Source organism: Elephas maximus, chromosome 2, assembly GCF_024166365.1.
Source record: "Elephas maximus indicus isolate mEleMax1 chromosome 2, mEleMax1 primary haplotype, whole genome shotgun sequence".
NCBI lineage: Eukaryota > Metazoa > Chordata > Mammalia > Proboscidea > Elephantidae > Elephas > Elephas maximus.
In genome coordinates this window covers 165,479,843-165,504,529 of record NC_064820.1, presented here as the reverse complement: position 1 = coordinate 165,504,529, position 24,687 = coordinate 165,479,843, and the positions used below count along the sequence as shown (strand labels likewise).

The 24,687-nt window shown below is 52.3% G+C and overlaps 1 protein-coding gene across 1 annotated transcript in view; it reads left to right on the top strand.

Annotated features, from left to right (window-relative positions):
• The first annotated feature begins 3,580 nt into the window (after nt 1-3,580).
• CAMK2A (calcium/calmodulin dependent protein kinase II alpha) overlaps nt 3,581-24,687 on the top strand; it is a 75,551-nt gene continuing 54,444 nt past the window's right edge. Inside the window, exons 1-2 of the mRNA XM_049874067.1 lie at nt 3,581-3,815; nt 20,732-20,826. Of these exons, the coding sequence (XP_049730024.1) occupies nt 3,754-3,815; nt 20,732-20,826 (157 nt within the window). The 5' untranslated portion in view covers nt 3,581-3,753. The remainder of the gene's footprint in view (nt 3,816-20,731; nt 20,827-24,687) is intronic.

Genomic DNA, 24,687 nt, shown 5'->3' with positions numbered 1-24,687 from the left:
CCTGTATTCACGTGCCGGCCCCTGTGCTGGTGTGTCAGAGCTGTGCTCAGTGGCCTCCAGGACTCCCACCCCTGGCCACAGACCCGTGGCATGCAGGCCTGCTCTAGAGCACCACACACGAGTTCCAGATGGGGCACATGTGCCGGCCTGCCTGCCTGCCTGCGATGGCCCCAGGGAGCAGTGAGTCTGGCAGGAGCAATCCTCCTGATGCAATCATCCACTCATTTTCTCAGCACCACGGAGACAAGGCTGGCTCCTTGCTGCCCACCACCGCCGGGTACAGCTGCCAGTCCTTCGGGTACAGGGGACACAGGGAATTATCAGCTGCTTTTTTTTTTATACTCAGTAGTGGCAGTGTGATGGGCCAGTGACAGCTACCCTGCCCCATGCTTCAGCAGTGCCTACACCCCCGAGATGAGTTCTCCAGAAGTGTGTGTGTGTATATGTGTGTGCTGTGTGTGTGCATGAGAGAGTTGCCAGTGAGGCCCCTTCCTCCCTCCCCCCCAACCCTCTTCTCTGGCCATCTCTTCCCCCTCAGTATTCTGCAGCCTGGGGCCTGCTCAGCCCCCAAGACAGGTGCACAGGGTCCAGGCCACCACAGGGAGGGAGAGAAAAGTGACAGGGACAGAGAGAAAGAGGAAGCAAGATAGAAAGAAGAAAAGAAGTGACAAGGAATAAGAAAGATAGGGAGAACTGAGAAGGAAGGATGCAAGGGATGGGTGGAGGAAAAATGGTGAGAGAGAAAAAAGCAGAGAGAAGAAAGGAGAGTTGAAACAGAAGAGAGATGAAAGTAGGAAAGGATGGACAAACAAGGTGACAGGGTGGGTGGGGCTGAGGTGCAGCCTCATAGGCCACCTCTTGTGTACTCCATTTCATTAGTGCCTATGGTGCGGCAGGAAGGTGAATGGGGTTGTACTGAGGCCAGGAGGACAATCACCTCCTTTGTTCAGAACATTATACTTCATTAATAGGGCCTCACAGCACATTTGCTTTTATTTGTTTTTTTTAAGCAGCATTATCATTCTGCTGGGACCTGATGATCTGGAGGTCCTGTGGCCTCCTCTCCTCCCAGGCCCTGTGCTTTGTTCTATAGGGATTGCTGCAAGACAGGCCTAGAAGACAGGATACCCAAACCATCAGCGAAATTCCAGTGGAGGCTCAGAGAACAGGGCTCCAGGACTTGAAGATGGTGATGTGCTCTTCCATGATTCAGAGAGAGGGGTGTGATGGGAAGGCATGTTTGAGTCTCGATAATGATAGTTTCCCATTTATTGAGCATTCACAGTGTAACAGTCACTGTGCCATGTTTCACTGAATCCATAGAACAGCTCTGGAGGGAGGGGATATCAGTCACCCTATTTTACAGATGAAGAAACTGAGGTACAGAGAAGTTAGCATACCTATCCAAAATTGCATGACTCATACCCTGGCCTGAAACCCACCCCTGCTCTAACCACTCTACAACACTGCCTCTCCCCTGGGCAATGACGAGGTGGTCTCAGTGGCCACTAAGGGCTGTTTCAGGGCTTTCTTGTGTGCAAGCCATTCACTCTTGGGTGTAGGCTCCAGGGTCTGGGGCACGGCCGGATGGCGCCCAGCCCTTCTTCCCCCACTTCCCCACCTGTGCCTCCAGCCCTGCCATGGTGTTCTTGCCCTGCCGCTGCCCACCGGCTGTGCAGCCCCCGAGTGCAGGCCTCTCCTCTCTGCCTCTGAATTGCGACGTTGGCGGCAGAAGCGGGAAGTATATTGAGCACAGAAACAAAACCGAGAGGTTTTTCCTTTTTCTGGAGGTGGTAATGGTGCAATTAGTGGCTAAGCCATTACCCGCCCCCCTTGCTCGCCTCTCCTCCTTCCCCTCTGCCTCCCTCCCTTTTCTCTCATGGGAAGAGGTGGCTGAATTGCAGAGCTCACCCCATCATTCCCCCCATCCCGCCTCTCAGGAAGAGGGGCAGAAATAGTGGGTACCCAGCTGTGTCCAGGGGACCCTGGGCCTAGGGTAGTGAGCTGGGGTTGATGATGTGTCCAGAAAGTGAGGTGACTAGGAAGGGAGTGTGAAGGTCTGGAGGGGTGGCCTAGAAACCCAGAAGGCTTGAATCTCTGTGTCCCATCCTACCCCTCGACCCGTACTCCCTGAGGGCAAATGCTGACAGGATGCCTCAGCCCTCCGAGTGAAGTGAGCTAAGGTACCCTTTGTCCTGAGTGAAGGGGGTGGGTATGAAAGGTCTGAGACTCTAAGTCTGACCTGGAGTTTTGGGGGTAGTCATGATCCCCTTTTAGACCTGCCTTTCCCTCTCCTAGAAACTAAAAAGAGGCCTCATGGGTACATACTTCCCAAAGGCCTTTCAGCTTCCTCCACTTCACAGCCTTCCTCTGCAGTGGCAGTTTTGTTCCTCTGCCTGTCGAAAAGGAGCTGGAGGCTCAGAAAGGGTCAGTGACTTGCCCAGGGTCACACAGCTAATAATGTCAGTACTGGAGCTTGAACTCAGATCCTTAAATTCCAGTCCCTTTCTTTCTTAACCCCCTGGGTCTGGGAGTGCAATCTTGGGGCCGTAGCTATGGCCGCTGCCCTGAAGAGTTGAAGTTGGCAAGGAAGGTACCCACAAAATCTGGGAATGATTTCAGGGCAGGTCCATGTCCACTGGCCCAGCCCCTGGTATGCCAGGCCGTGCTCCCCTCCCCGCCGCTGCCTCCCGCCGCTTTTACCTTGACTTGAAGTACAAGCAGAAACTGGGACACAAGCCCCAGGAGACTAGATCTCCATGGTTCTTTTGGGGGCATGGGATGGGGGAGAGGTTACGGGAGAGGCCTCAGGAGGGGACAACTGTCACAGCAATGAGGGGTGGGGTAGCAGGCAACCAGGGCTCTTCCCTCCAGAATCTTGGTGTCTCCTTTGCACTTCTCCCCCAATCTAGAGTGCCAGCATGATGGGCAAGGTGGTAGAAGAGCAGAGAGAAAGAGTGAAATAGGAAAGACAGAGGCAGAGCAAAAAAAAAAAAAAAAAAAAAATGCAGAGAGGAACGGAAAGACGGTTACAGAGACTACAGTGATCCACAGAGAGACAGAGGCATCCCGATGAATTAACCATCGTTTCCCTGTAAACCTCAGAACCTAGCTGTTGCCAGGGCAACGGGGCAATACCTGTCTCTCCAGCAGGGATGAAATTGCCAGGGTAACTGCATCCTGTCTTTCCCGGGGACCATCCCAGAATGTGGCACCCACCGGCCGTTGCCATGACAACTGCTTTTTTGCCCCACTTAATCCCATCCAGTCTGCTACAAGGGCCCCACAGTTGGGGGCTGGGGAGGTGGAAAGAGAGACGATCACTTGTGGACTAAGTTTGTTCTCTGTTCCTCCCCCCACCCTTCCCCTGGCCGATCACCCTCGGGGGTACTGGGTCCGCCCGCCCCCGGGCCCACACAGGCCTGCAGTATTGCACGCGGTAGGGCCAGGGCGATCAGGGAGCAGGTTTCACAGTGGAAGGCAGGCAGGTGTTGGGGAGGCAGTTACCGGGGCAACGGGAACAGGGCGTTTCGGAGGGGGTTGCCATGGGGACCTGGATGCTGACGAAGGCTCGCGAGGCTGCATGCAGCCACAGTGCCCTGCTCAGAAGCCCCGGGCTCGTCAGTCAAGCCCGTTCTCAGTTCGCACTCGGCAGCACGGGCAGGCGAGTGGCTCCCAGTTCCGGAAGCAGAGCGGCAGTGCTTCAGTCCTGGTTGCCTGGCCCCGAACCTCGCCTGCCCGCCCAGCACCAGGATGGCCACCATCACCTGCACCCGATTCACGGAAGAGTACCAGCTCTTCGAGGAACTGGGAAAGTGAGTTGCGCCTCCAGGAGTCCTGGAGGGCGCAGGGGGTCAGGGCCGCGGGAGGGGAGCGCGTGCCTGCAGTGCCCGGTGCACGTGCATGCCTGCGCTCTGGCACTTGCATGTGCATAGAGTGCCCAGAGCCCGCGCAGGCACGTTTGCGGGTGAACAGATGTGCCAAGGCCAGCCAGGCGGTTGTGTGTGCCGGCGTGAGGGGTTGACGTGCATGCGGGTGCATATAACCTACAAGTACTTGCGACCTGGGCACGCACAGACTCTTAGAAACTCAGAGTTGAAAGGGTTTTACCAGTCAACTGCATCCAAAGCTGGAATCCCTTCTCCCGTTTCTCTTGAGGTAGCCATCTGGCCTCAACTTGGATACCTCCAGTGACAGAAAGTTCACCACCTCCCAGGTAGTGCTTCCTGACTTCACACCTGCACTGACTGTGCAGAGTGACCAACCTCTCCCTGTAAGCACCTTCTCTCCCTCCCTCCCTTCCCACCCTTTAGAAGTGAGGGCACGGGTACAGCAGGGGTTAATATTTGAGTGACTGGCCAGGTTTCCCTAGTGGTGGGAGCAGTGGCGGGGGGAGGGGGACCATCAGGCAAATTAGAGAGCCACCGCTGTTGTAGGGGGCTAGTGGTACAAAGGTAGAATCATTTCTGGTCCCTCGGCAAAGTTGCCAGCCCTGGAGCTGAGGACTGGTGGTAGAGAGAAGGGTGGGAGGACCAGGACAGAAGGAAACCCCTTGGGGTAGCCCAGTAGGCTGTGGAGTGTCAGGGAAGGGATCCTGGATGCCCTAGCTAGTTTTGTGGAGGTTCCTGGGATGGATCAACGGCTGGGGTGCAGTTTAGAGGAGGAGTTTGCCCTGTGGGCAAAGGAGCTCCAATGCTCTGGTTGGTTCCTGCTGTAGCAGCAGGTGTGCAGGAGAGAGGGACCTTGTCAGCAGGTGTGTGCTGGTGTAAACTCTACAGCATGTGTTTTGAGGGGGGTCGATGTGTGGTGTTGTGTAAGGACTGGCTGTGGGGTGTAATTGAGTGCACTGAGAGGGTGTGCAAGTGTTTGTGCATGGGCACCAGTAGAAGGTGCTAGTGCGTGCTTCATGTCTAAGACCTGGAAACGCAAGTGTGTCCTGCCCGGGTATGTGTACACATGTCACAAGGGGTGCCATTGGCTGGTTTGCATGGAGCGAAAGTGTGAACACGCATCACTGTGTGTGCACATGGATGGCAGGTTGGGGAGGTGTGCATGTCAGTAGGTAAATGTGTGTGAGGTTTGGTGGTATGCAAATATATATCTGTGTAAGGGTGTGCATGTCTGTGTGGATGTGAGGCTTGGGCACAGTTGTGTTCCTGTCAGGAATGGACATGCGTGTGTGTGCATGTAAGGACTGGTGTGCACACACAGGAAGGCATACGTGTATGTGTGTGTGTGCACGCACTTGCATGCACATGTATGAGGCCTGGGACCACAGGCTTGTGTGGGAGTGTGGGTGTTGTGGGCATGTGTGAGCTCATGCTGGGTGTCTGCATATGTGTGGGAGGTGGGTCTGTGGCTGTGTACAAGTAGGCTGCCTGCACACACACACACACACACGCATACACACACATAGTACCCTGACACCTACAAGCTCCCTCATGTGGACACACACCCGTGTGCAGATGTCTGTTCCCTCATGTCTGCAGACTTCCGGCCTTTCTGAGTATGTTTTTATGCTGGGGAGGGGTAGACAGGAACAAAGTGTTTAGGGCTGCTTTGGAGGACTGAGGCTGCTCCCTGAACCATAGGCCAGGTCAGGGACCCCTTCTTCAGCTGCTTTTCAATGCCCACATGGAACCCAAGAATTCCCTGGTTAACCAGGAGCTCCTTTCTTGGGTACAGCCAAGTCTTGGCTCCAGCAGGACTGCGTCACACAGACAGTGAAATGGAGTTGAGATGTGACTCAGGCGCTCCAAGTGAAAAGAAAAGTAATGTTTTGCCCCAAGAGGAGAGGGATATCATTGAAGACAGGGTTCTGTGGGGGCGACACGGCAGGGAAGATGCCCTGTGAGCCTTCTCAGCCCCACTACCTGTCTGGGCTCCTTGAGGGACCCAGGCAAGGGCAGAATTCCAGGGGACAGGGAGCCCCGGCGTGGCCCTGGCAGGAAAACCAAGGACGGCAGGCGTGGCCGGGCCTTGTCTAATCAATTGCAGATCTCGTCCTTCCAGAACAATCTGTGCTCTTAACTGTTTTTAGGTCACATATTCCTCCAAGAATCCAACAAAAGTCTAAGTCCATGTTCCCCAGGAAAATGCACAAGCCTCCAAATACTGTATGCAATGCCAGGAGCTTGCAGGACACCGAGAAGGCTGTTAAGGATGCATACACTGGAGAAAAGGGGATGTGGGTGGCCAGGCTCCACGCCTCTCGTTGTTCGGGTTTAAAAGGCCAGGGCACATCACTGATGAGGCCATGGACTCCTGCTCTGCACAACAGCTTCAGTCCAAGCATCCAGGGTGGCAGTTAGGGGCAGAAATCCAGCATGGCATGAGGGACACCGGCTCTGAAGCCAGGCTTTGAGTTCATCTTAATGAGCCATAAACTCTGAGACACTGGGCAGACCACACATTTCTCTGACCCTCAGTTTCCCTACAGCTGTAATCTGGAGCAAATAAAGGGTCGCATGTGAGGATTAAATGAGATGATGCATGTGAAAACGTCGCGTCAGGCCTGGCAGACAGAGGGACTTCACTAAAGGACCACTGCTGGGGTAATGGTGGCTGTCCTCAAAGGCTAGGCAGCACTGAAGAGGGAAGATGGGGCCTGCCTGATGTTTACCTTTTATCTGCAGCTTGCCCAGCTTGGGAGAGGGAGGCTGACCAAACCCTGTCCACCTGGGCTGGCAGGGTTGCCTGGCTCCTGTTCTGTGGCATATGATGAAGATGCCTATAGGGTCCTATCCTTCCACGGATGGTCCATAGTCCCTACCAGCCAGGCCATTGCAGTTACCACCCAGAAGCTGTTTTAGAAGCCCACTTCAGATGGCTGGCAGGTGACTGGCAGAGGCGGCTGGGTTGGCCCTAAAACGGGGCACGGGAGCCTTTAGACCTTCTTCAGCAGGCCCCCTGCTCAGCTGCAGAGGAGGGGCAATGCCTCTCAGGGGATTCTTGGCCCCCTGCCCAGCAAGTCCTGGCCCTGTGACTTCAGGCCCTCAAGGAGCCCAGGGTAGGCTATGGATGTAAGAGGAGCTCTCCTTCTCCTCCCCCAGGCGGGCATCCAGGTGGTGGGTATGGGCGAGAGTCAGGGCCCTGGGCAGGGGGCTCATGGGGCCTCTAGGTGCTACTAAATTAAAGGTAAAAGAACTGCCAGTCCCACTGAGATGTATGAATTCAAATACACCAGGAATTTGATTTCAGATTCCAGGTGCCCTAGAGAGTTAGGGTTTGGGGCACTGGTGGGTCAGCGGTAGAATGCTGCCTTCCGTGTGGGAGACACTGGTTTGGTTCCCAGCCAGTGTACCTCATGCATAGCCACCACTTGCCTGTCAGCAGAGGCTTATGTGTTGCTATGAGGCTGAGCTTCAGAGAAGTTTCCAAACTAAAACAGACTAGGAAGAAAGGTCTGGCAGTCTACTTCCGAAAATCAGCCCGCGAAAACCCTATGGAGCACAATGGTTTGATCCACAACCAATCATGGGGTTGGTGTAATACCGGGCAATGTTTTGTTCTGTGTTCTTGAGGTCGCCATGGGTTGGGCCAACTTGAAGGCGGGTAATAACAACAAAAACAGGAACAAGCAGGTTAGGGTGGAGCTGTCTCCTGGGACTCAGAGACTAGCTCACTCCTTCCTCACTTGATTCTTATCCTTCTCCCTCCTAGGGAATGGGAGGGGAACCCAACCCTAGGAGCCCTATTCGGTGACAGCTGCAGTGCCACCAGCTCCAGGGGTCAGGATGGGCCTGGGCACCAGGCAGAGCTCCCAGCCCAGAGCCGGCCTTCTCTGAAGTGTGGGATCTCTGAGAAAGGCAGGCATGCTGGTGGGGGACAGGGGAGGTGCCGGAGGGCCCAGGGAAAAGGGTCAGGGGCAAGAAGGTGGAGTAGGAGGCCTCCTCCAGCCTTCAACTCTCTCTGGGCTTTGGATCCCACCCCAGGGGCAGTCAGGGAGGCAGAGAATCAGCCTGCAGCCTGTGTAATCACTGGCACCTTAAAGGAAGAGCCTCAGAAGAAGGTTTTACTTGAGAGGAGGGAGAGAGCCTGGAGAGAGCACAGCCCACTATTTTTTCTCTAGAAACAGGGTTCTGAAATTGGCTCGAAGGCGGGGCAGGGTTCTGAAATTGGCTCGAAGGCGGGGCTCGGGCTGGGGGAAGGGGTGTCAGGGGCCTGGTTGGTCCAGAGGTTGACAGAGGGAGCAGAGACAGTTGGCTCCTTCAAGGATGCCCTCTCCCTGAGCCCCGTGCCCCCCTTACCTCCACAGCTCTGCATCAGGCTGGACTGGGTGATTAGCGAGGGCTCTGGGCCCAGAGGCATTCCCTGTTCTGGGGGTAGAGGGTCCTGGGTGCTTAGGACCCAAGCCTAACCATCTGTAAAATGGGTTTAACCATCCGGGCCCTCCCTGGCAGAGCTGTTAGGAGGATAGGGCAATGTCATCTTGGAGAGAGAGAACACTTGGGGGTAACTGCACCCCCCAAAGCCCAGTGATGAGTGTTTATTCCGTTTCTAATAACCTCTCACAACCACCTGGCACTCTGGGGCCTGCGAGGCACTTTGCTACCCATTAACGCACCTCTTGGGGAGACAAGCAGGGCTTACTCACCCATCTTGCTGCTGAAACTGAGGCTTGGAGAGGTGGAGGGCCCAGCTCAGGGGATGGTGGCACTTAGATTCGGGTCCAAGCCTCCAGGTCCCGCAGTGTATGGGGGAAGGCATTGTTTGGAAGATCCAGCACTCCTGGAGCTGTACCCGGGGAACATCTCTCTTGCTCACTTCAAAGGCAGACGGGCAGGGGCCTTGTGGCTGGGGTATTCTGAGCTGAGTTTCTTTTCCAATCGTGATTTTGGCTCTAATTAACTGGGCCACTCTGGGTGTTCTTTGTGTGCCTCAACTTTACATCTGTAAAATGGGGACCATGTATTTTTGTGGATGCTTGAAATGCCTCATTAGAGTTGCTGCCCTTTCTAGCCTCCCTCTGTGGAAGGCACACATGGGCAATTATAGACCCCAGAACATGAGAACTGGAAGGCCCAGGGAGACTGTACTCATTGCATAGATGGCAGAAACAATGCCCAGAGAGAAGTGATTTGCCCAAGGTCATAGGGAGAGTCGGTGGCAAAGCTGGGCCTGGGACCAAAGGATAGGAAGGGAGGGGGCGGGAGGCAGATTCTCAAGAAGGGGGTGGCAGGGACAGGGAAGGACAGCCTTTCCTCCCTCCTCTGAGCTACCGGAGCAGCAGGCGCAAATGTTCTGGTGCACACTGCAGCCCTCCGCCCCCACGCAGCCGCCCCCACACAGGCTGAGACACTCTGACACTCCCAGAGCCTTCCTCCCTACCTCCCTCCTGCTCCCAGCACAAGCAGGCAGCGATAGTCACTGCTCCAGCACCCCTGCAGTCTGGGCCTCGACCTCCACCCAGGCCTCCCCCTACCCCACTGCCCTCTCAGTCAGGCGGGGGCAGAGCCCTGAAATGCAATGCCTGCGTCCAGTTACTAGTGCACATGTACATATGTGTGCACACACATGCACACTCACACAAGCTCACAGGCCCACACATGCACGTGGACACACACCCATGTTGGCCCCGGCAGGACACAGAGCGCAAGTCCACCCTCCCAGGGCAAGGATAGCAGTATGGTGCAGGCGGGGCTTCTGGCTGTGCGCTCTCTGTCTCTCTGGTCTCTGTCTCTCTCCCTCTCTATGTCTCTCTGGCCCCTCTCTGTCTCTCTTTGTTTCTTTCTCCCCGTGTGTCTCTATCTCTGTCCATCTGTCTCTCCTCTCTCTCTGCGCAACCCTTTTTGCCACAGAGCACCTTCTCCTGCATGCGTGCTGCCCATGGTACATTCTTCTCAGAGCTTCTCTGTGGGACTGTAGGGAACCTGTCATGCCAGGCAAGTATGTCCCAACTTGCTGAGGCCCAGCCCAGGCACTAGATCCTTATTGGGCCTGACTGTCCATCAAGGTGTCAGGAGGAACTAAAAGTCCAGTGGGATTTTCTGTGCTGGAGAAAGATGAGGGCCTTAGTGTCTTAAGATAATGCAAAGGAGAAGCATGTCTTTGATTCTCGCCTCATTCAACAAGTATTTCCTGAGCACATACTTTGTTCCCAGCCCTGGGCTGAGCCCAGCATGTACCACAGGCAAGACCTATGTAGTCACTGCCCTCGTGGGGCTCATGGTCTAGTGGGGAAGCAGGCATTAATTAAATCACTTCAGAAATTATTTAAATGCAACTGGATAAGAGTCATAACCACAAAGATAGAGCTATGAACTGCAAGGAGGCCTCGACTAGTTGGGGTGGAGGAGGTAGCAGGGAAGGCTTTCCTGAAGATGTGACATCAGGAACTGGAGGCCAAATAAGAGTTAACCAGAGGGAAGAGGGTGGAATAGTGTTTTTCAGAGTGGGAACAGCACAGGCAGAGGCTCTGAGGTGTGTATTTTGATGGAGTATGCCAGCCCCAGGGGGTCTGGGTCCCAGTCTTCTCTGTCCTGCTCTGTTCTGAAGGCCTGGGACCTAGAAGGAATATCGAAAACCTGTAGCTTGTCCAGAGGAGAGGGGCTGGATGCAGTGGGAAAGGTCTGGAAGCCAAATCAAGTGAGGGGAGGCTGGGGAACTGGGCATTTTAGCAAGGAGTTAAGATACCTGGGGGCCTGTACCCTCTCCCATCGTCTCTGCAGGGAAATCCTGGGGCTGGAAAGCAGAGAACAGACTGCTCCGTGTGGCCCTGGAGGGCGGAGCTGGGGGGAATGCATAAAGTTACTGGGGAGGTGGATTTCTGCTCTTAAGGAAGAACTTCCTAACAGTCAGAAAGGCTCCCCTGTCCCGTGGACTGATGCTGCCTCCGGAGACAGACAGCGAGCTCCCTGGTAGCAGAGATGCAAATCCACACTCCTTGTCCCACCCATTGGCCTCCCTGGCACGCACCCCCCCTCCCCCCAGCCTAGTAAGGTACTTTGCTGCAAGAATGAAGTGGGAAACGGTTTAAAAAAAAAAAAAAAAAAACACCGTTACCATTATAGAGTCATTCCAACCCTATGGGGTAGAATAGGACTGCCCCCACGGGGTTTCCAAAGAGTAGCTGGTGGATTCAAACTGCCATCCTTTTGGTTAGCAGCCTGAGTGCTTAACCACTGTGCCACTAGAGCTCCAGGGAAATGGTTTAGGGGCCAGGATATGATTCAGAATATCAGTGCAAAGAGTGCTGTGTCTGGGGAATAAGGCCCAGAGAGGTAAGGGCCTTGCCTATGGTCCCATGAGTCAGTGACACACGTGAACTGAGTGCTCCAGCCTCTTTCTGCTTGAGTGCTTGGCTGTCTTACTCCTTAGGGTCTCTCTCCCTGACACACCTGAAAAAATCCAAACTAGTTGCTGACGAGTTGATTCCGACTCATGGTGAGTCCACGTGTGCAGAGTAGAACTGCGCTCTGTGGGGTTTTCAATGCTGTGACCTTTTGGGAGCAGGTTGCCAGGCCTCTCTTCCAAGGTGATCGTTTGTACCACCCAGGGACTCCTGAAAGCCTTTAGACAGGGCCAGGCCAGAAGTCCATCAGAGGCTAGGGAGAAAGTTGCCCCTCAAGCGTCTTCCCTGCTTTGCCATGCTCTGGCCCTGTCTCCAAATGCTGTGAAGAATTTTCTTTTTGTCAACCATTCAAGACAACCCATACGCAGCCAAAACAAGGAATATGTTGGAACTTCTGTTGGTTCAATGTTCCCTACGGCAAACAGAATCTTCTGGTTCCCAGGCCTTCTGTGTACCCCACGAGACTTCTGCTGGCTTGGCATGGGACAGGCTTGAGGGGTGCAGGGAGGGGTGTGCGGGACAGCTCGAAGACACTGCGTCCCTGCACAACTTCTGGAGTCTGGGAGTGGGTGGCTGCAGCCGCAGGTGGGAGGAGGTATGGGTTCACTAATAAGTCCTCGAACTTTCTGGCAGTAAAATCCTGTGGTTTGTCGCGCTCTGGGCCAAGCTGCTGTGGTGAGCCAGAGAGGAAGAGCGGAAAGCCAAGCACAGGGGCTCCTCAGCCCCCAGCCCCTATCTCCTTTGATTTATTTGCTATTTGGGGACCTGCATAGCTGTTTTTTGTTTGTTTTAAAGAAAGGGCCTGACTGCTTTAACAGAAAACGTAAATAAAATGAGAGAGCTTGAAAATTCCTGACCTGGTTCATCAGTTGATTTCATAGATGGGGAAGCTAGGCTCCAAATGGTGAACAGAGGTGGGTGTTGTAGAAACACCCAGTGCAGGCTCTTTCTTTTGTTTCTGAACGAATCTGACCCCAGCTTTTTAAATGTTTGGGAAATCTAGGACCCTTCAGAGCATTTCGTGTAAGCTACGGCCACTGTCCCAGAAAAACGCACGCCCACCTCACCACACAGAATGTGGTACATTATTTCCCAACAATCCCCCTACCCTAAGGCCCATCTGTGTACCCCAAGTTAGGGTCCCCTCAGATCTGAGAATGTGGGATATTGGAAAGAGCAATTGATACAGTCAGGAGTCCTGGATTCTAAGTTTTGAACCAGCTCCCTCTCTTGGCCTCCATTTCTTTATCAGTGGAATGGGGAGAGGGTGGGCCTCAACTGTAAGAAATTACTGGGTATACCAGCTTCTGACGCAACCATGTGTAACCCCCACTTGGCCTCTCAGGTGAAGCTGCTTAGGTGCTGACAATTTTTTTTTTTTTAATTTTTGGTAAAAATACATACAACAGAACACATCCATTCATCAATTTCTACATGAACAATTCAATAACATTGGTTACATTCTTCATGTTGTATTGCCATTCTCCCCATTTCTACCCACATTGTTTTACCACCATTTACTTGGACTCACTACCCCCTAAACTTCTCATCTATGCTTTGGAGTTACTGTTGACAACTTGACCTCATATAGATAATTCTTTGAAAGAATTCAATAGTGATGGCAAACATTCTTTATTAATTTAGCTAAACAGTTGTTTAAAGATGGCTTCAGGGGATATTTCTGTTCATGGTTTGAAGGTTTTCTCAGAGTGATAGATTCAGGGGTTCCTCCATTCTCAATAGATCTAGTTAGTCTGGATTCTGTAAGAATTTGAAATTCTGTACCATGTTTTTTCCCCTTTCAATCAGGATTCAGCTACTGATTCCTTCATCAAAACGTTCAGTAATGGTAGCCAGGCACCATCCAGTTCTTCTGGTCTCATGGCTAAGGAGACAGTACTTCATGGCAGCAGTTAGACCTGTAGTGTATTTCCATCTCTGTTTCCTGGGCCTCCTTCTTCCTCTGCTGCTCCAGGCAAATAGAGACCAATTGTATCTCGGATGGCCTCTCACAAGCTTTTAAGACTTCAGGCACTATCCACTGAATTAGGGAGGGGAACAGTAACTCTAAAAACAGTTATTAGGCCAGTTGACTGGACAGTCGCATAAAGCCATGTTGGGTACCACGGCTCTAACCCTGTCTGCCGTGGTCTCCACTCTCCCCTGGGTCTTGCTCTGTGTTGAGTTATCTCATAAACTAACCTGGGCTGATGAATTATGGACCAGGTAACAGATCTGCATTTGACATGGAACTTTCTAAAATCACTGGCTCATCTTAGAGGTGATAATGGCAGAATGTTTAGGTATCTTAACCCAGGTGGGAGCTATTTGGGAGGAGACTGGGCTTTCGTGATGAGGTGCCTGCTATGTAGCATCAAGGAAAGATAGTCTGTGAGTTGCTAGAAATGAGGGACTGGAGTTCTGAAGAGAGGAGGGGCCGTAGATCAAGATTTCAATGTTGTTGGTGATGGTCAATGGCTTTGACACTTCAAGGGTCACAGACTCCTTTCTGAGGCTGGTGAAAAAGATGTACCCTCTGCCCAGAGTAATTTTAATAAAATTTTAGGTGGGTATATGAATGTCCAGGGTCTTCCAGAGATCCCAGTTAATGGCTCCTGGTAAACGGGATGAGGAGGAAGTGGCAGAAGAATGTGTAGACAAAGAACAAGGCTGACAGGAGCTGAGGGAGCAGTGATATTTGTGGAGGCAGATGAGACAGTAAAAGCACTGTCAGCAAGGCGGGGATGGCAGGGAGGGCCCAGAAACCAAAGGGAGGATGAATCTCAAGGCTGGGTGGTCATTGGGGCCAAATGCCACCTGGTTTGGGGCTAGCAAGGCAGATTAGGCCCCAGGGAGGTGGAGGTGGCGGAGCAGGCACAAACAATTCCATGGAGCCCCGGGGGCGGAAGCCAGATTGTAGCGGGTTCATGGAGTGTGGGAGGTGAGAAGAGGAGGCAGGGGATGTCGGACACTTGTTCTAGAAGTTTGGCAGCAAAGAAGGAAGGAGGGAGAAAGGAGCCCAGGCTGCTGGGTCGAAAGAAAGAAAGGTTCTTGGTTGTTTTTCTTTTGGTGGGGAGGGGTTTTTATTTTTCCAGAGTGAGGAAAACCTGGGTGTGTTGGAGGAAGCAGCCAATAAGGGAAAACCCTAAAGCCTGTGGAGAACTGTGGGGATCCCAGAGCATCAGACCCCCAAGGAGGAGAGGGAGGGTTCAGTGAACTTGCTATCTCCAGAAGGTCACAGTAAACCATGCTTTGTCTACTGGCACTCATAGGCATGCCCTGGGCTCTTCGCTGCTCAGGGTCAGGGTGGGGGGGCTTTTCCTAGTGGAAAAAAGGCAGTTGGCTGTAACTGATCTTGGATAGCAGGAATCTCTTCTCATTCTTACTCAGCAGGGATCTCTCACAAATGGCCTCAGGCGGAAATGGGGCTAGCGCTCCTCGAGTCATCTTTCAAATGGGGAAACTGAGGCCCAGGAGGATAAGCAAGCCAACAGCCAAGCTGGGTGAGCACCCAGGTCTTCTGACTCCCCATGCTGTGCTCTGTGTGAAGCACCAGGCTGTGTGTCAGTACCACAAGGTGTGCCAGGCTAGAGAGGATGGTGGCCCCCTGTGGGCTGGCAGCCAGCAACTCCTAGGACACCAAACCTGCCAGGCAGCCAGAAAGCAATTTCCCAGCGTGAATCTTGCTTTTCACGGGCCATTAGCACGTTTCCACATTCTCAGCCACCTAGACCCACTATCACCCTGCCCTCTCTGGCTGTTAGAGTTCTGGGCTTGGCCTCGAACTGCAAGTTCACACTTGGTGCTCACACTCATGCCGGCTCACACCTCAGGGGTAGGCTGCCCAGCCGGGGAGCAGCCCCCTCCTCTCTTCTCCATGGCACGGCGCACCCTCTCTCCTGGCTTGCCTCATTCCTGAGCTTGGCAAACCAGGTCCATTTTGTTTCTGAGGATGCCAGCTGTTCACATTGAGTCGTAGACAACGATGCCTACAAAAGGCGTCGTTTCGCGAGCATTTACTACGCTCCAGGGGCTGTGCAGAACCCCTCGCGTACCTTATTATCTCTTTGAATCCCTGAAACGACTGCACCAGGTGGGTACTATTATTATCTGTATTTTACAGGCGAGGAAACAGGCTTCCTGGGGTAACTTGTAGCAAGTGGCTGAACCAGGATCTGAACGCTAGTCTGATGTAGGAGTGCTTGTTCCATTATGCACGTAGAATTGCGCTATCCCATACCTTGGTGGTTTAGTGGTTGGTTAAGAGTTTGGCTGCTAACCAAGAGGTCGGTGGTTCGAGTCCACCAGCCGCTCCTTGGAAACCCTATGGGGCTGTTTTACTCTGTCCTATAGGGTCACTATGAGTCAGAATTGACTCTATCGCAATCGGTTTGGCTCTTTTTTTTTTTTTTTTTTGGAGCCACAAACAGCTCTTTAAATTTAAATCAAATAAAGTCAATCACTCAGGTCTTCAGTTCCACCAGCTGCATTTTGAGTGCTCTGTAGCCTTGTGTGGAGCCCCTGGGTGGTGCAAATGGTCAAGCACTCAGCTGCTAATCAAAAGGTTGGCCGTTCAAATCCATCCAGAGGTGCCACAGAAGAAAGGCTTTGTGATCTGCTTTTGAAAGGTCACACCCATGAAAACCCTATGGTGCAGTTCTACTCCGTAACACATGGGGTTTCCATGAGTTAGAATCAACTCAACGGGCAACTGGAGTTTTTTGTTGTTGTTTTTTAATAGTCAAATGTGGCTAGTGGCTGCCATGTTGGACAACACAGAGAATATTTCCATCGTCGCAGAAAGTTCTATTGGACAGCGCTGATATCCAACAGTAAGCTAGGAAAACCTCTATACTATTAAGCCTCTTTCCTAGTCCCCACATTGCAGATGAAGAAACTGAGGCCTACTTTGGGGTAGATCCCTGCCCAGGCCTCCCAGCAGGGCTGAGATCTCAGATTCAGCCCCTCCAGTGTCTGTCTGTCTGTCTCTCCACACACACGCCTCTCACTGTCCACATTCTCTGACCCTCTGGCTCACATGGATGTGCACTTCCTACCCAGGGTGACGCACATGTGCTTCGTCACCCCCCAAGCCTCACAGTGTCACATACCAGGCGGCCAACACACCTACGGACAGACACAAGGCCCCTACTATCACACCCAAGGATACTCCCAGGACCTGCCCACAGGCATCCCTCCTCACACAGAGCCCTCACGCCCAGGCCTCACCCCTTCCTTTCCGTGGCCCCTGGACACTTCCTCATGCCACTGCCCTGTCCTGTTCCCAAATTCTCACCTGCCCACCTATCTGCTGGCCACCTGCTAAGCTCAGGGCCACAGGAGGGGTGGGCTGGGTCTTGTTTGCCAAGGCTCCTGGGCTGTGGCCACTCGCTCACACAGGACAAGTGTGCAAAAATAGGCCTTTTTAAAACAGAAGATAAAAAAAGAGAGGAAGTTAGGGCTGCAAGCTCTGCTGCCCCCACTCCTGTTTTTGCCATCTGCCTCTCCTCTGCCCCGATCTCCCTACCCTACCACCTGTGGCAGGCAGGGATGAATCTTCCCACTTGTGGGCGGAGGCCCAGAGAGAGGCAGCAACCTAACCTGAGGCTGCACAGGGAGAAAGAGGCACTCCCTGGCCTAGCCATTTCCTTGCCCCATCCGGCCCCACTCCTACTCCACCCCACCCCACCGTGTCCTCTTATGCTTTGACTATGAGCCTGGCACTGTGCCAAGCATTCTGCATTCATCACCTTACTTAATCTCCCAACAAACCCAGGAGGTAGATGTCATTATCGCCCCATTTTTACATGGGAAGAAACAGGTTCAGAGAGGCAAAGCACCTTGTTCAATGTCACATAGCTAGTAAGGGGCTGGCAAGGATCAGACGCAGGTCTTTGTGACACCAGAGCCCTTGCTTTTGAGGACCACAGTCTCCTGCCTTTGGTAGAGTCAGAAGAAAAAGTGCAGGCGACCTGGATTCTCTTCTTGGCCTCACTAGTTGTGTACCTGCTCACTTGAGGCCTCAGTTTCCTGATCTGTTAGATGGGAGCTCATCATTCCAACATCTCAGGGATGCTTTGAAGTTCAAGAAGAAGCTCAGTGTGAATGTGTATTTGGGGGGAGAAAGCCTTTGGGGATGCAAGGGGCTGACACCCTCTGGATCGACAGTTCTGAAATGATTTCTGTCAAAGCCACCCCCACCCCCCACCCCCCACCCCCGCCTCCTGGAGAGTCTGATAAAAGCTGTGCATCCTCATCTGGGAAACAATGTGCATACCTCACTCAGGTGCCCAGATTCATTCAGGGTTCAGGGACACCTGTAGCCCCACCACCTCTTGCATGGGCCCCTACTTAAGAAACTGCTTTTCACAAAAGCTCAGTGCTGTGTTCTCAGGAGGAAGTTCAGCAAGTTAGGCTTCTCTTGTTTTAGAGATCTGGCTCTTAGGCCCTCAGCTCCCTGGGGGCAGAGCCCAGGTTTGTGGGACCTGCTGAGCCCTCCAGGATAGAGCCCCAAGGGATAGCCCCCTCAGTGATGATTTCCAGCGGGAGGCAGGACTCTAGCAGGAGTTCCCCAGGAGGCAGACAGGACAGTGCCGAGCTGGCTACGAAAAACTCACCTGGAGAGTGTTAAAATGAATTCCAGCTGACTCCACCTTTCCTAGTGGATCATATTCCTGGTCTTTTGCCCACATTCCAAGGAGCCCTGGTGGTGCAATAGTTAAGTACTTGGCAGCTAACCAGAAAGTTAGTGATTCAAACCCACCAGTGGCTCTGAGGGATAAAAGCCCTGGCAACCTGCTCCCATAAAGATTATAGATTAGGAAACCCTATGGGTCAGTTCCACTCTGTCACATGCTGTTGCTATGAGTTGGAATATACTTGATGGCACACAAGGCTAGACTCCTGCCTCCCTCTGAAAATCCCCATCCTGGCTCTTTCTTCCTCATCCTTCTCCACAGCTTCCTGGCCGCTCACTTTGTACTGCCCAGACATGAAGCTGGTGATATGCCCAGGGGTGTATGCAGAGCAGGCATCAGTGCCAGCCTGCAGCCTTCCCTGGTGCCAGCACCTTCCCCTCACTCCTTTGCTCCTGTCACCTTGATTTCTGTGGCTTGAACCTACCCGTAAACTTAGGGTGGGGATCCAAATTTAGAGAATAGGATGGGATGTGGCCACATCAAGAACCTGGGCGTGGCCTAGCATGCCAGGAAGTGGTAGGCTCCCAGGTCAGGAAGCTGGGAGTGAGGCGATCTGAGTTCTAGAGACAGTTCTGTTTGCAGCTTGCTGTGTGACCTTGAGCAATCTACACTGAGCTACACTTGAGTTGATGATCTTCGGCTCCACTCCATACCTAACTAATTAGAATCTGCTTTGTAACAAGATACTCAGGTAATTTGCATGCTCACTAAAGTTTAGGAAGCCTGCTCGGGAGACTATCCAGAACCCATTGCCATCGAGTGGATACTTTAGCATATGGTTAAGGCGGTAATGAGTCCCTAGACCCAAACCAAACTCATTGCCATTGAACTGAATCCAACTCACAGTGACCCTGTAGGAGACAGTAGAACTTCCCCATAGGGGAAGAGAGCGGCTGGTGGATTTGAACTTGCCAACCTTTTGGTTAGCAGCCAAGCTCTTTGCCATTATGCACCAGGCTCCAATAAGTCCCTGGGTGGTACAAATGGCAAACGGTTAAGCACTCAACTGCTAGCGGAAAGGTTGGTGGTTTAAACCCACCCAGAGGAGTCTCAGAAGACAAGCCTGCTGATCTTCTTCCAAAAAGTCACAGCCTTGAAAACCTGCCATGGGGCCACCGTGAGTCAGAATTGACTTGATGGCAGCTAAGGACAACAAGGGTGGTAATGTTGGGGAGTATGGCCAGCTTCTGGCCCCTCAGGGATCCCCTCTGTGGAGTGAAGGGGTTGGACCACAGGACGTTTGTGATAAAGGGTACGAAATGATGCCTAGACTCCAGACCTAGCCCTCAGACCAGTTTTGCTTGGCCTGATACCATATGGAAGCTTTTTGGGAATAAAGGGTCAGTATTTTTATTTAAAAATTGATAACTTTCACATAAATATCCAAATTTCTGGCTTCTCTTGACAAATTGAATGATCTGGCAAATGGGGCACATTCTACATGGCAACAATATGTTTCTCCTGTCAGCATTTAAACTCACAGCCCTCGCTCCAAGTTCTGTTCCAGGCACGAGTACTTTAAGGATAAAATTCCAGGAGTCCCTGAAACATCTGAAGGACACTCAGCCTGACTCTTAACATGAGGATTACAAGTTAAATCTGCACTGAGTTTTCATTTCCACCTATCTCACTGGCAAAATAAAAAGGTCTGATAGCACATTGCGTTGACAAGGGTAGAGGAAATAGGTCCCTTCACATATGAATGGGGATGCATGTTGGTATAAACTCTGAGGTGGACGATCTCGTAGTATCTGTTAAAGTTACTTAACTTTGGGCCAAACAACCTCAGCTCTAGAAATTTATCTCATAGATACTCACACACCTGGGAAATGACACGTGTATAGGGTGAGGTTAGTTATTGCAGCACTGTAATAGCTACAGATTTGAACTAACCTAATTGCCCATCAAAGGAGCCCCGCTGGTGCAGTGGTGAAGTGCTCGGCTGCTAACCAAAGTGTCAGCGGTTTGAACTCACTAGCCTCAGAAGAAAGATGTGGTAGCCTGCTTCGGTAAAGATTTACAGCCTTGAAACTCCTATGGGGCAGCTCTACTCTTCTTATAGGATCATTATCAGTCAGGATCAACTCAATGGCAATGTGTTTTAATTGCCCATCAGTAGGGGACTGGCTAGGTAAATTATAGGATAGCTGTACAGTTAAATACTATATAATGAGGAGCTCTTGTATCATGATATGGAAGGAGGATCTCCAAGATACATGATTCACTGAAGAAAGGAAGGTGCAAAGATCCGGTCCCATTTGTGTGTGGGGAATATCTGGAGAGATGCTCAAGGAACTGGTAATAGGGGCTGTCTCTGGGGAGGGGAACTGGGAGACTGGGGCACTGACGCAAGAGGGAGGACATCTTTTCACCATCTACACTTTTGGATCTTTTGAATTTTGGACCGTGGCGATGTGTTGCTTCTTCAAAAAGTGAAAAACTAAAAACTTTCAGGAACCTAGATTATGTGGTTCTAACACTGCATGATTCTAATATTTCACAACCTGGTGAGCCTAACTTGTTACAACTCTGAAAGACTCATCTCACGTGAGGCCAGGCTTCTCCCACTACCAGTGGTTCTTCTGGGGCTCTCCTGCGTCTCCATGAGTTGAGCAAGCCCTGAGCTTGAGCAGCCCTGATGGAGGTCCTCTAGCAGGGTGCAGCTGCGTGAACTCTGGCATCTCCCAGGGACGAAGCTTTTGGTCCCTCCCTTACCTTTGTCATCTTCTCTGTCTCCTAGGGGCGCCTTCTCGGTGGTTCGCAGGTGTGTGAAGGTGCTGGCCGGCCAGGAGTATGCTGCCAAGATCATCAACACCAAGAAGCTCTCAGCCAGAGGTAGGTGGCTGAACCATGCCCCACGCACTGTCTGGCTCTCCTTCCCTTCACCCCTTTCTCCACCCTGTGGGATACTTTGAGAACAAACCCCTTCCTTTTCCTTTCTCAGGGGATCTAGGCTGGAGGCCACAGCCTCCCCCAGGCAGGCCAAGCTCTCTGGCCCACCCAGGTGAAGGCTAAGGTGCAAGAAGGGACTTCCTTTCCCCGCTCTTCTGGTACTCTCCTTCATCTCTCACCTCTAGACCTCCGCACGTGCCATTTCTCTGCTGGAATGCCTCTACCTGGTTCTTTACACGGCTGGCTCTTTACCAACCTTCAGGTCTCAGCTCAAATGTCACATCCTTTGAGAGGCCTTTCCTGAGCCTCCCCAATCTGAGGTGGACTCCCCCATTTTCTCTCTCTCATTACTGTGTTTATTTCCTTCACGGCTTTCCCCCAATCTAGACTCAGTCCTATTTACTGATTTGGTTACTTGTTTAACATCTATCTGCCCTCTTGATTATAAGCTCCAAGAGGGTAGGCTGTCTCATTCACTGTTAACTCCAGGACCCAGGACAGCGCCCAACACATACCCGAACCAACAAAGCCAAACCCATTGTGTAGAGTTGATTCGGACTCATGGCAACCCCATGTGTTACAGAGTAGAACTGCTCCATTGGGTTTTCTTGGCTGTAATCTTTATGGAAGCAGGTTGCCAGGCCTTTCTTCCATGGTACTGTTGGGTTCACAGGTCCTAGGAGCTGGGACTTAAATATGTCTTTTTAGGGGACAAAATTCAATCCATTGTTGTTGTTGTCTTGTGCTGTGAAACTGGTTTGGACTATGGCGACCCCACGTGTTACAGGGTAGAACTGCTCCATAAGGCTTTCTTGGCTATAATCTTTATGGAAGCAGATCACCAGGACTTTTCTTCTGTGGTGCTGCTGGGTGGGTATGAACTGTCAACCTTTTGGTTACCAGCCAAGTGTAAACTCTTTGTGCCACCCAGGGACTTCTGGCACATACCAAGTGCTCAATAAGTGTTCAATAAGTTCCAGGTGGGCTGTGCTTCGACTGTGGCAGTCCATCCTCTGGCCCCTAAATACCTCCTAGGACAGTGGTCCCAAACCTGTCTGCCCACTGGAATCGCCTGGGGAGCTTCACAAACTACGGATCCCTGTGTCCTATTCCAAAAGATGATGATTTAATTAGTCTGAGTTATGACCTGGGTTTTGGAAAAGATCCCCAAGTAATTCTAATATGCAGAAAAGCGGGACGATTACTGTCCTCAGGTGTTGGAAATGTTGGAAGTGACCAGCAGCCTTGGGAAAGATTGTTGGAAACACAAATTCTTGAGCCCCACTCCAGATTGAAGGAATCAGAATCTGTTTTGTAACAAGAGGCCAGGTGATTCATATACACATTAGAGTTTGGGAAGCCTGCTCTGTGACTTGCTTTTTGCCATTCGCGTGTGGTTAGCATGGTAAAGGAGTGTCCCAAGTCCCTGGGTAGTGCAAACAGTTAGCACCCTCAGCTGCTAACCAAAAGGGAAGGGGTTTGAGTCCACACAGGGGGGCCTCAAAAGAAAGTCCTGATAGTCTACTTCTGGAAATTCAGCCCCTGAAAACCCTGTGGAGCACAGTTCAACTCTGCCACATTTGGGGTCTTCATAAGGTGGAGTCGACACGAAGGCAACTCGTTTGGTTTTGGCTTAGGGTGGTAATGGTGGTGGGCACACCAGTGTGTTGGAGGGAGCTCTCCTTACTGATCCCGATCCCGTGCCCTTAATGGTGTATAAGCAGTCTTGGGGACTGCCTGGTAGTGGAGGGGATTCTGTTATGTGAGGTGGGTACAGGTGTGGGACCCTGCAGCCCGTGGCCTATGCAGTGTGGGAGATGTTGTGTGAGAGACTGGCATCGTGGCCAGGTGTTTGATGACCCCATGCTGAGCCCTGCCTGGCACAGACTGCAGCTGTGTCTGGCCCAGGGCCCAGCAGGTGTGGGGTTCACAAAGGCCCTGCGCTGTGGCTGGGACAAAGTGTTCACACTGTTCCCATAGGCCTCCCCACAGGCACCTCGTTGCTGCTCTTCATCTCTCTGGCTCCGTCTTGCTGGGAGCTCAGCACTCTCTCCTGGTTACCACACTCCCCGCAGGGAGAAGAGACTCAGCAGAGGGGGCCGAGGAGGAAAGGGTCTTTGAAAGCCCGGGGCCCTAGTGTGATGCACGCTCAACCTCCAGAGGGTGCTTGGGGAGCAAGTGAAAGGCTGGCATGGAAGGGTGAGACCTGTGGAAGGTACAGAGCCAGGGCCAGGGGCAGGGAGCTCAGCGAGGACAGGGAGGCTGGCAGTAGGGCTGCCATGTGCCCAGATATGTGGACTGGCCTTGCTGTTGGTATGTGACCAGTGGCAGGCTGGCACCCTCTCTGTTCTTTGTCTCCAGTGATCAAGGGAGATGGCGCAATCCCTGAGATACACTGGGGACAGGGCTAGTGCCACGACTTGGGGTGACATGTTGAGGTTGCCCCCAAGAGGACGGAGAGTCAGGAAACGAGGTCCTCCCTCTATGCTGGGGATCTTAGGTTAGTTCACCATATATTCAGAAACACGCACACACGCAAACGCGCGTGCATACACACATACACACACACACACACGCCCTGCTCCTTCAGCACCCTTTCACAGAGAGAGACAAAAGTATATGGGGAGCGTGGGAGGGGCATCGTCCCTGTGTGGACTGTGACTAAGCATTTCTGAGCAGCGTAGGCAGACTCTGGGCTATGGCGGACAAATACTTGACTTCCTGGGAGGAAGGTGGTCTGGGACTAGGTGGGAGAGCAGCATGGGGTGGGGAGGTTATCAGGGCAACCTCCTCCAAGAAGTGTGCCAGCTGCCAGCCCGTGTTCTCCCAACAGCAGAAGCGGAGCAAGCTTCTTTTAGCAGATTTCTTTGTTTGCTGCTCAAGGTGCCCCCGGGGGGTCTGGGTGCTGACTATTTGGCAACATGCTCTAAGCCGCTCCTGCTGGCACTCCTGGATGACTTCCGGCAGCTCCCAAGAGGGGCTGCGCCCACCCGCGGTCTCCGTCTGCCCCTCCCAGGGAGCTGTGCTTCCGCTTCCCCACCCAGCCTGGCATCTTCTAGCAAGGGGTTTCCAAACCCAGGAGATACCCTGGTGGTGCAGTGGTTAAGAACAATGGTGAACCAAAATGTTGGCAGTTCAAATCCACCAGCCACTCCTTGGAAACTCTGTGGAGCTGTTCTACTCTGTCCTATAGGGTCTCTGTGAGTCAGAATCAACTTCGTGGCAATGAGTTTAGTTTTTTGGTTTATTCTTAAACTAAGCTCTTTTTTTTTTAAGTGCTCATAGAATAAACAGTGCAAAGAAACCATAAGGAGATGAAGTGAAAAGTAAAAATTAGTCCTTTCCCCCCCAAAAATATTTTTTTCCCAAGCTCCCTCCAAATCCCGTAAAAAAAGGTAACTGCCTGAGTTCCACCCTGAGGGTGGGGCCCAAGCTCCCATCCTGTTTAAATCCTGTTCTCAATGGTTAGTTAATGTACATGGAGGGACGACTCCCTGCCACGTGCTCCACACACCTCCTAGCTTTTTCCTCACCCTGGCACACCCCAGGCAACATTTTAGGATTGGCACAAATGGTTAAGTGCTTGACTGCTAACCAAAATGTTGGCGGTTCGAACCCACTCAGAGGTATTGTGGAAGAAAGCCCTGGTGATCCATTTCCAAAAGATCACAGCCATTGAAAACCCTATGGAGTGCAGGTCTACTCTGACGCATGTGGGGTTGCCACTGTTTTTACTGGTCTGGTGCAGCCAGAGGTGACTGGCCTCAGTACTATGACCTCCACAGGCCCCAGTGTCCACCCCGA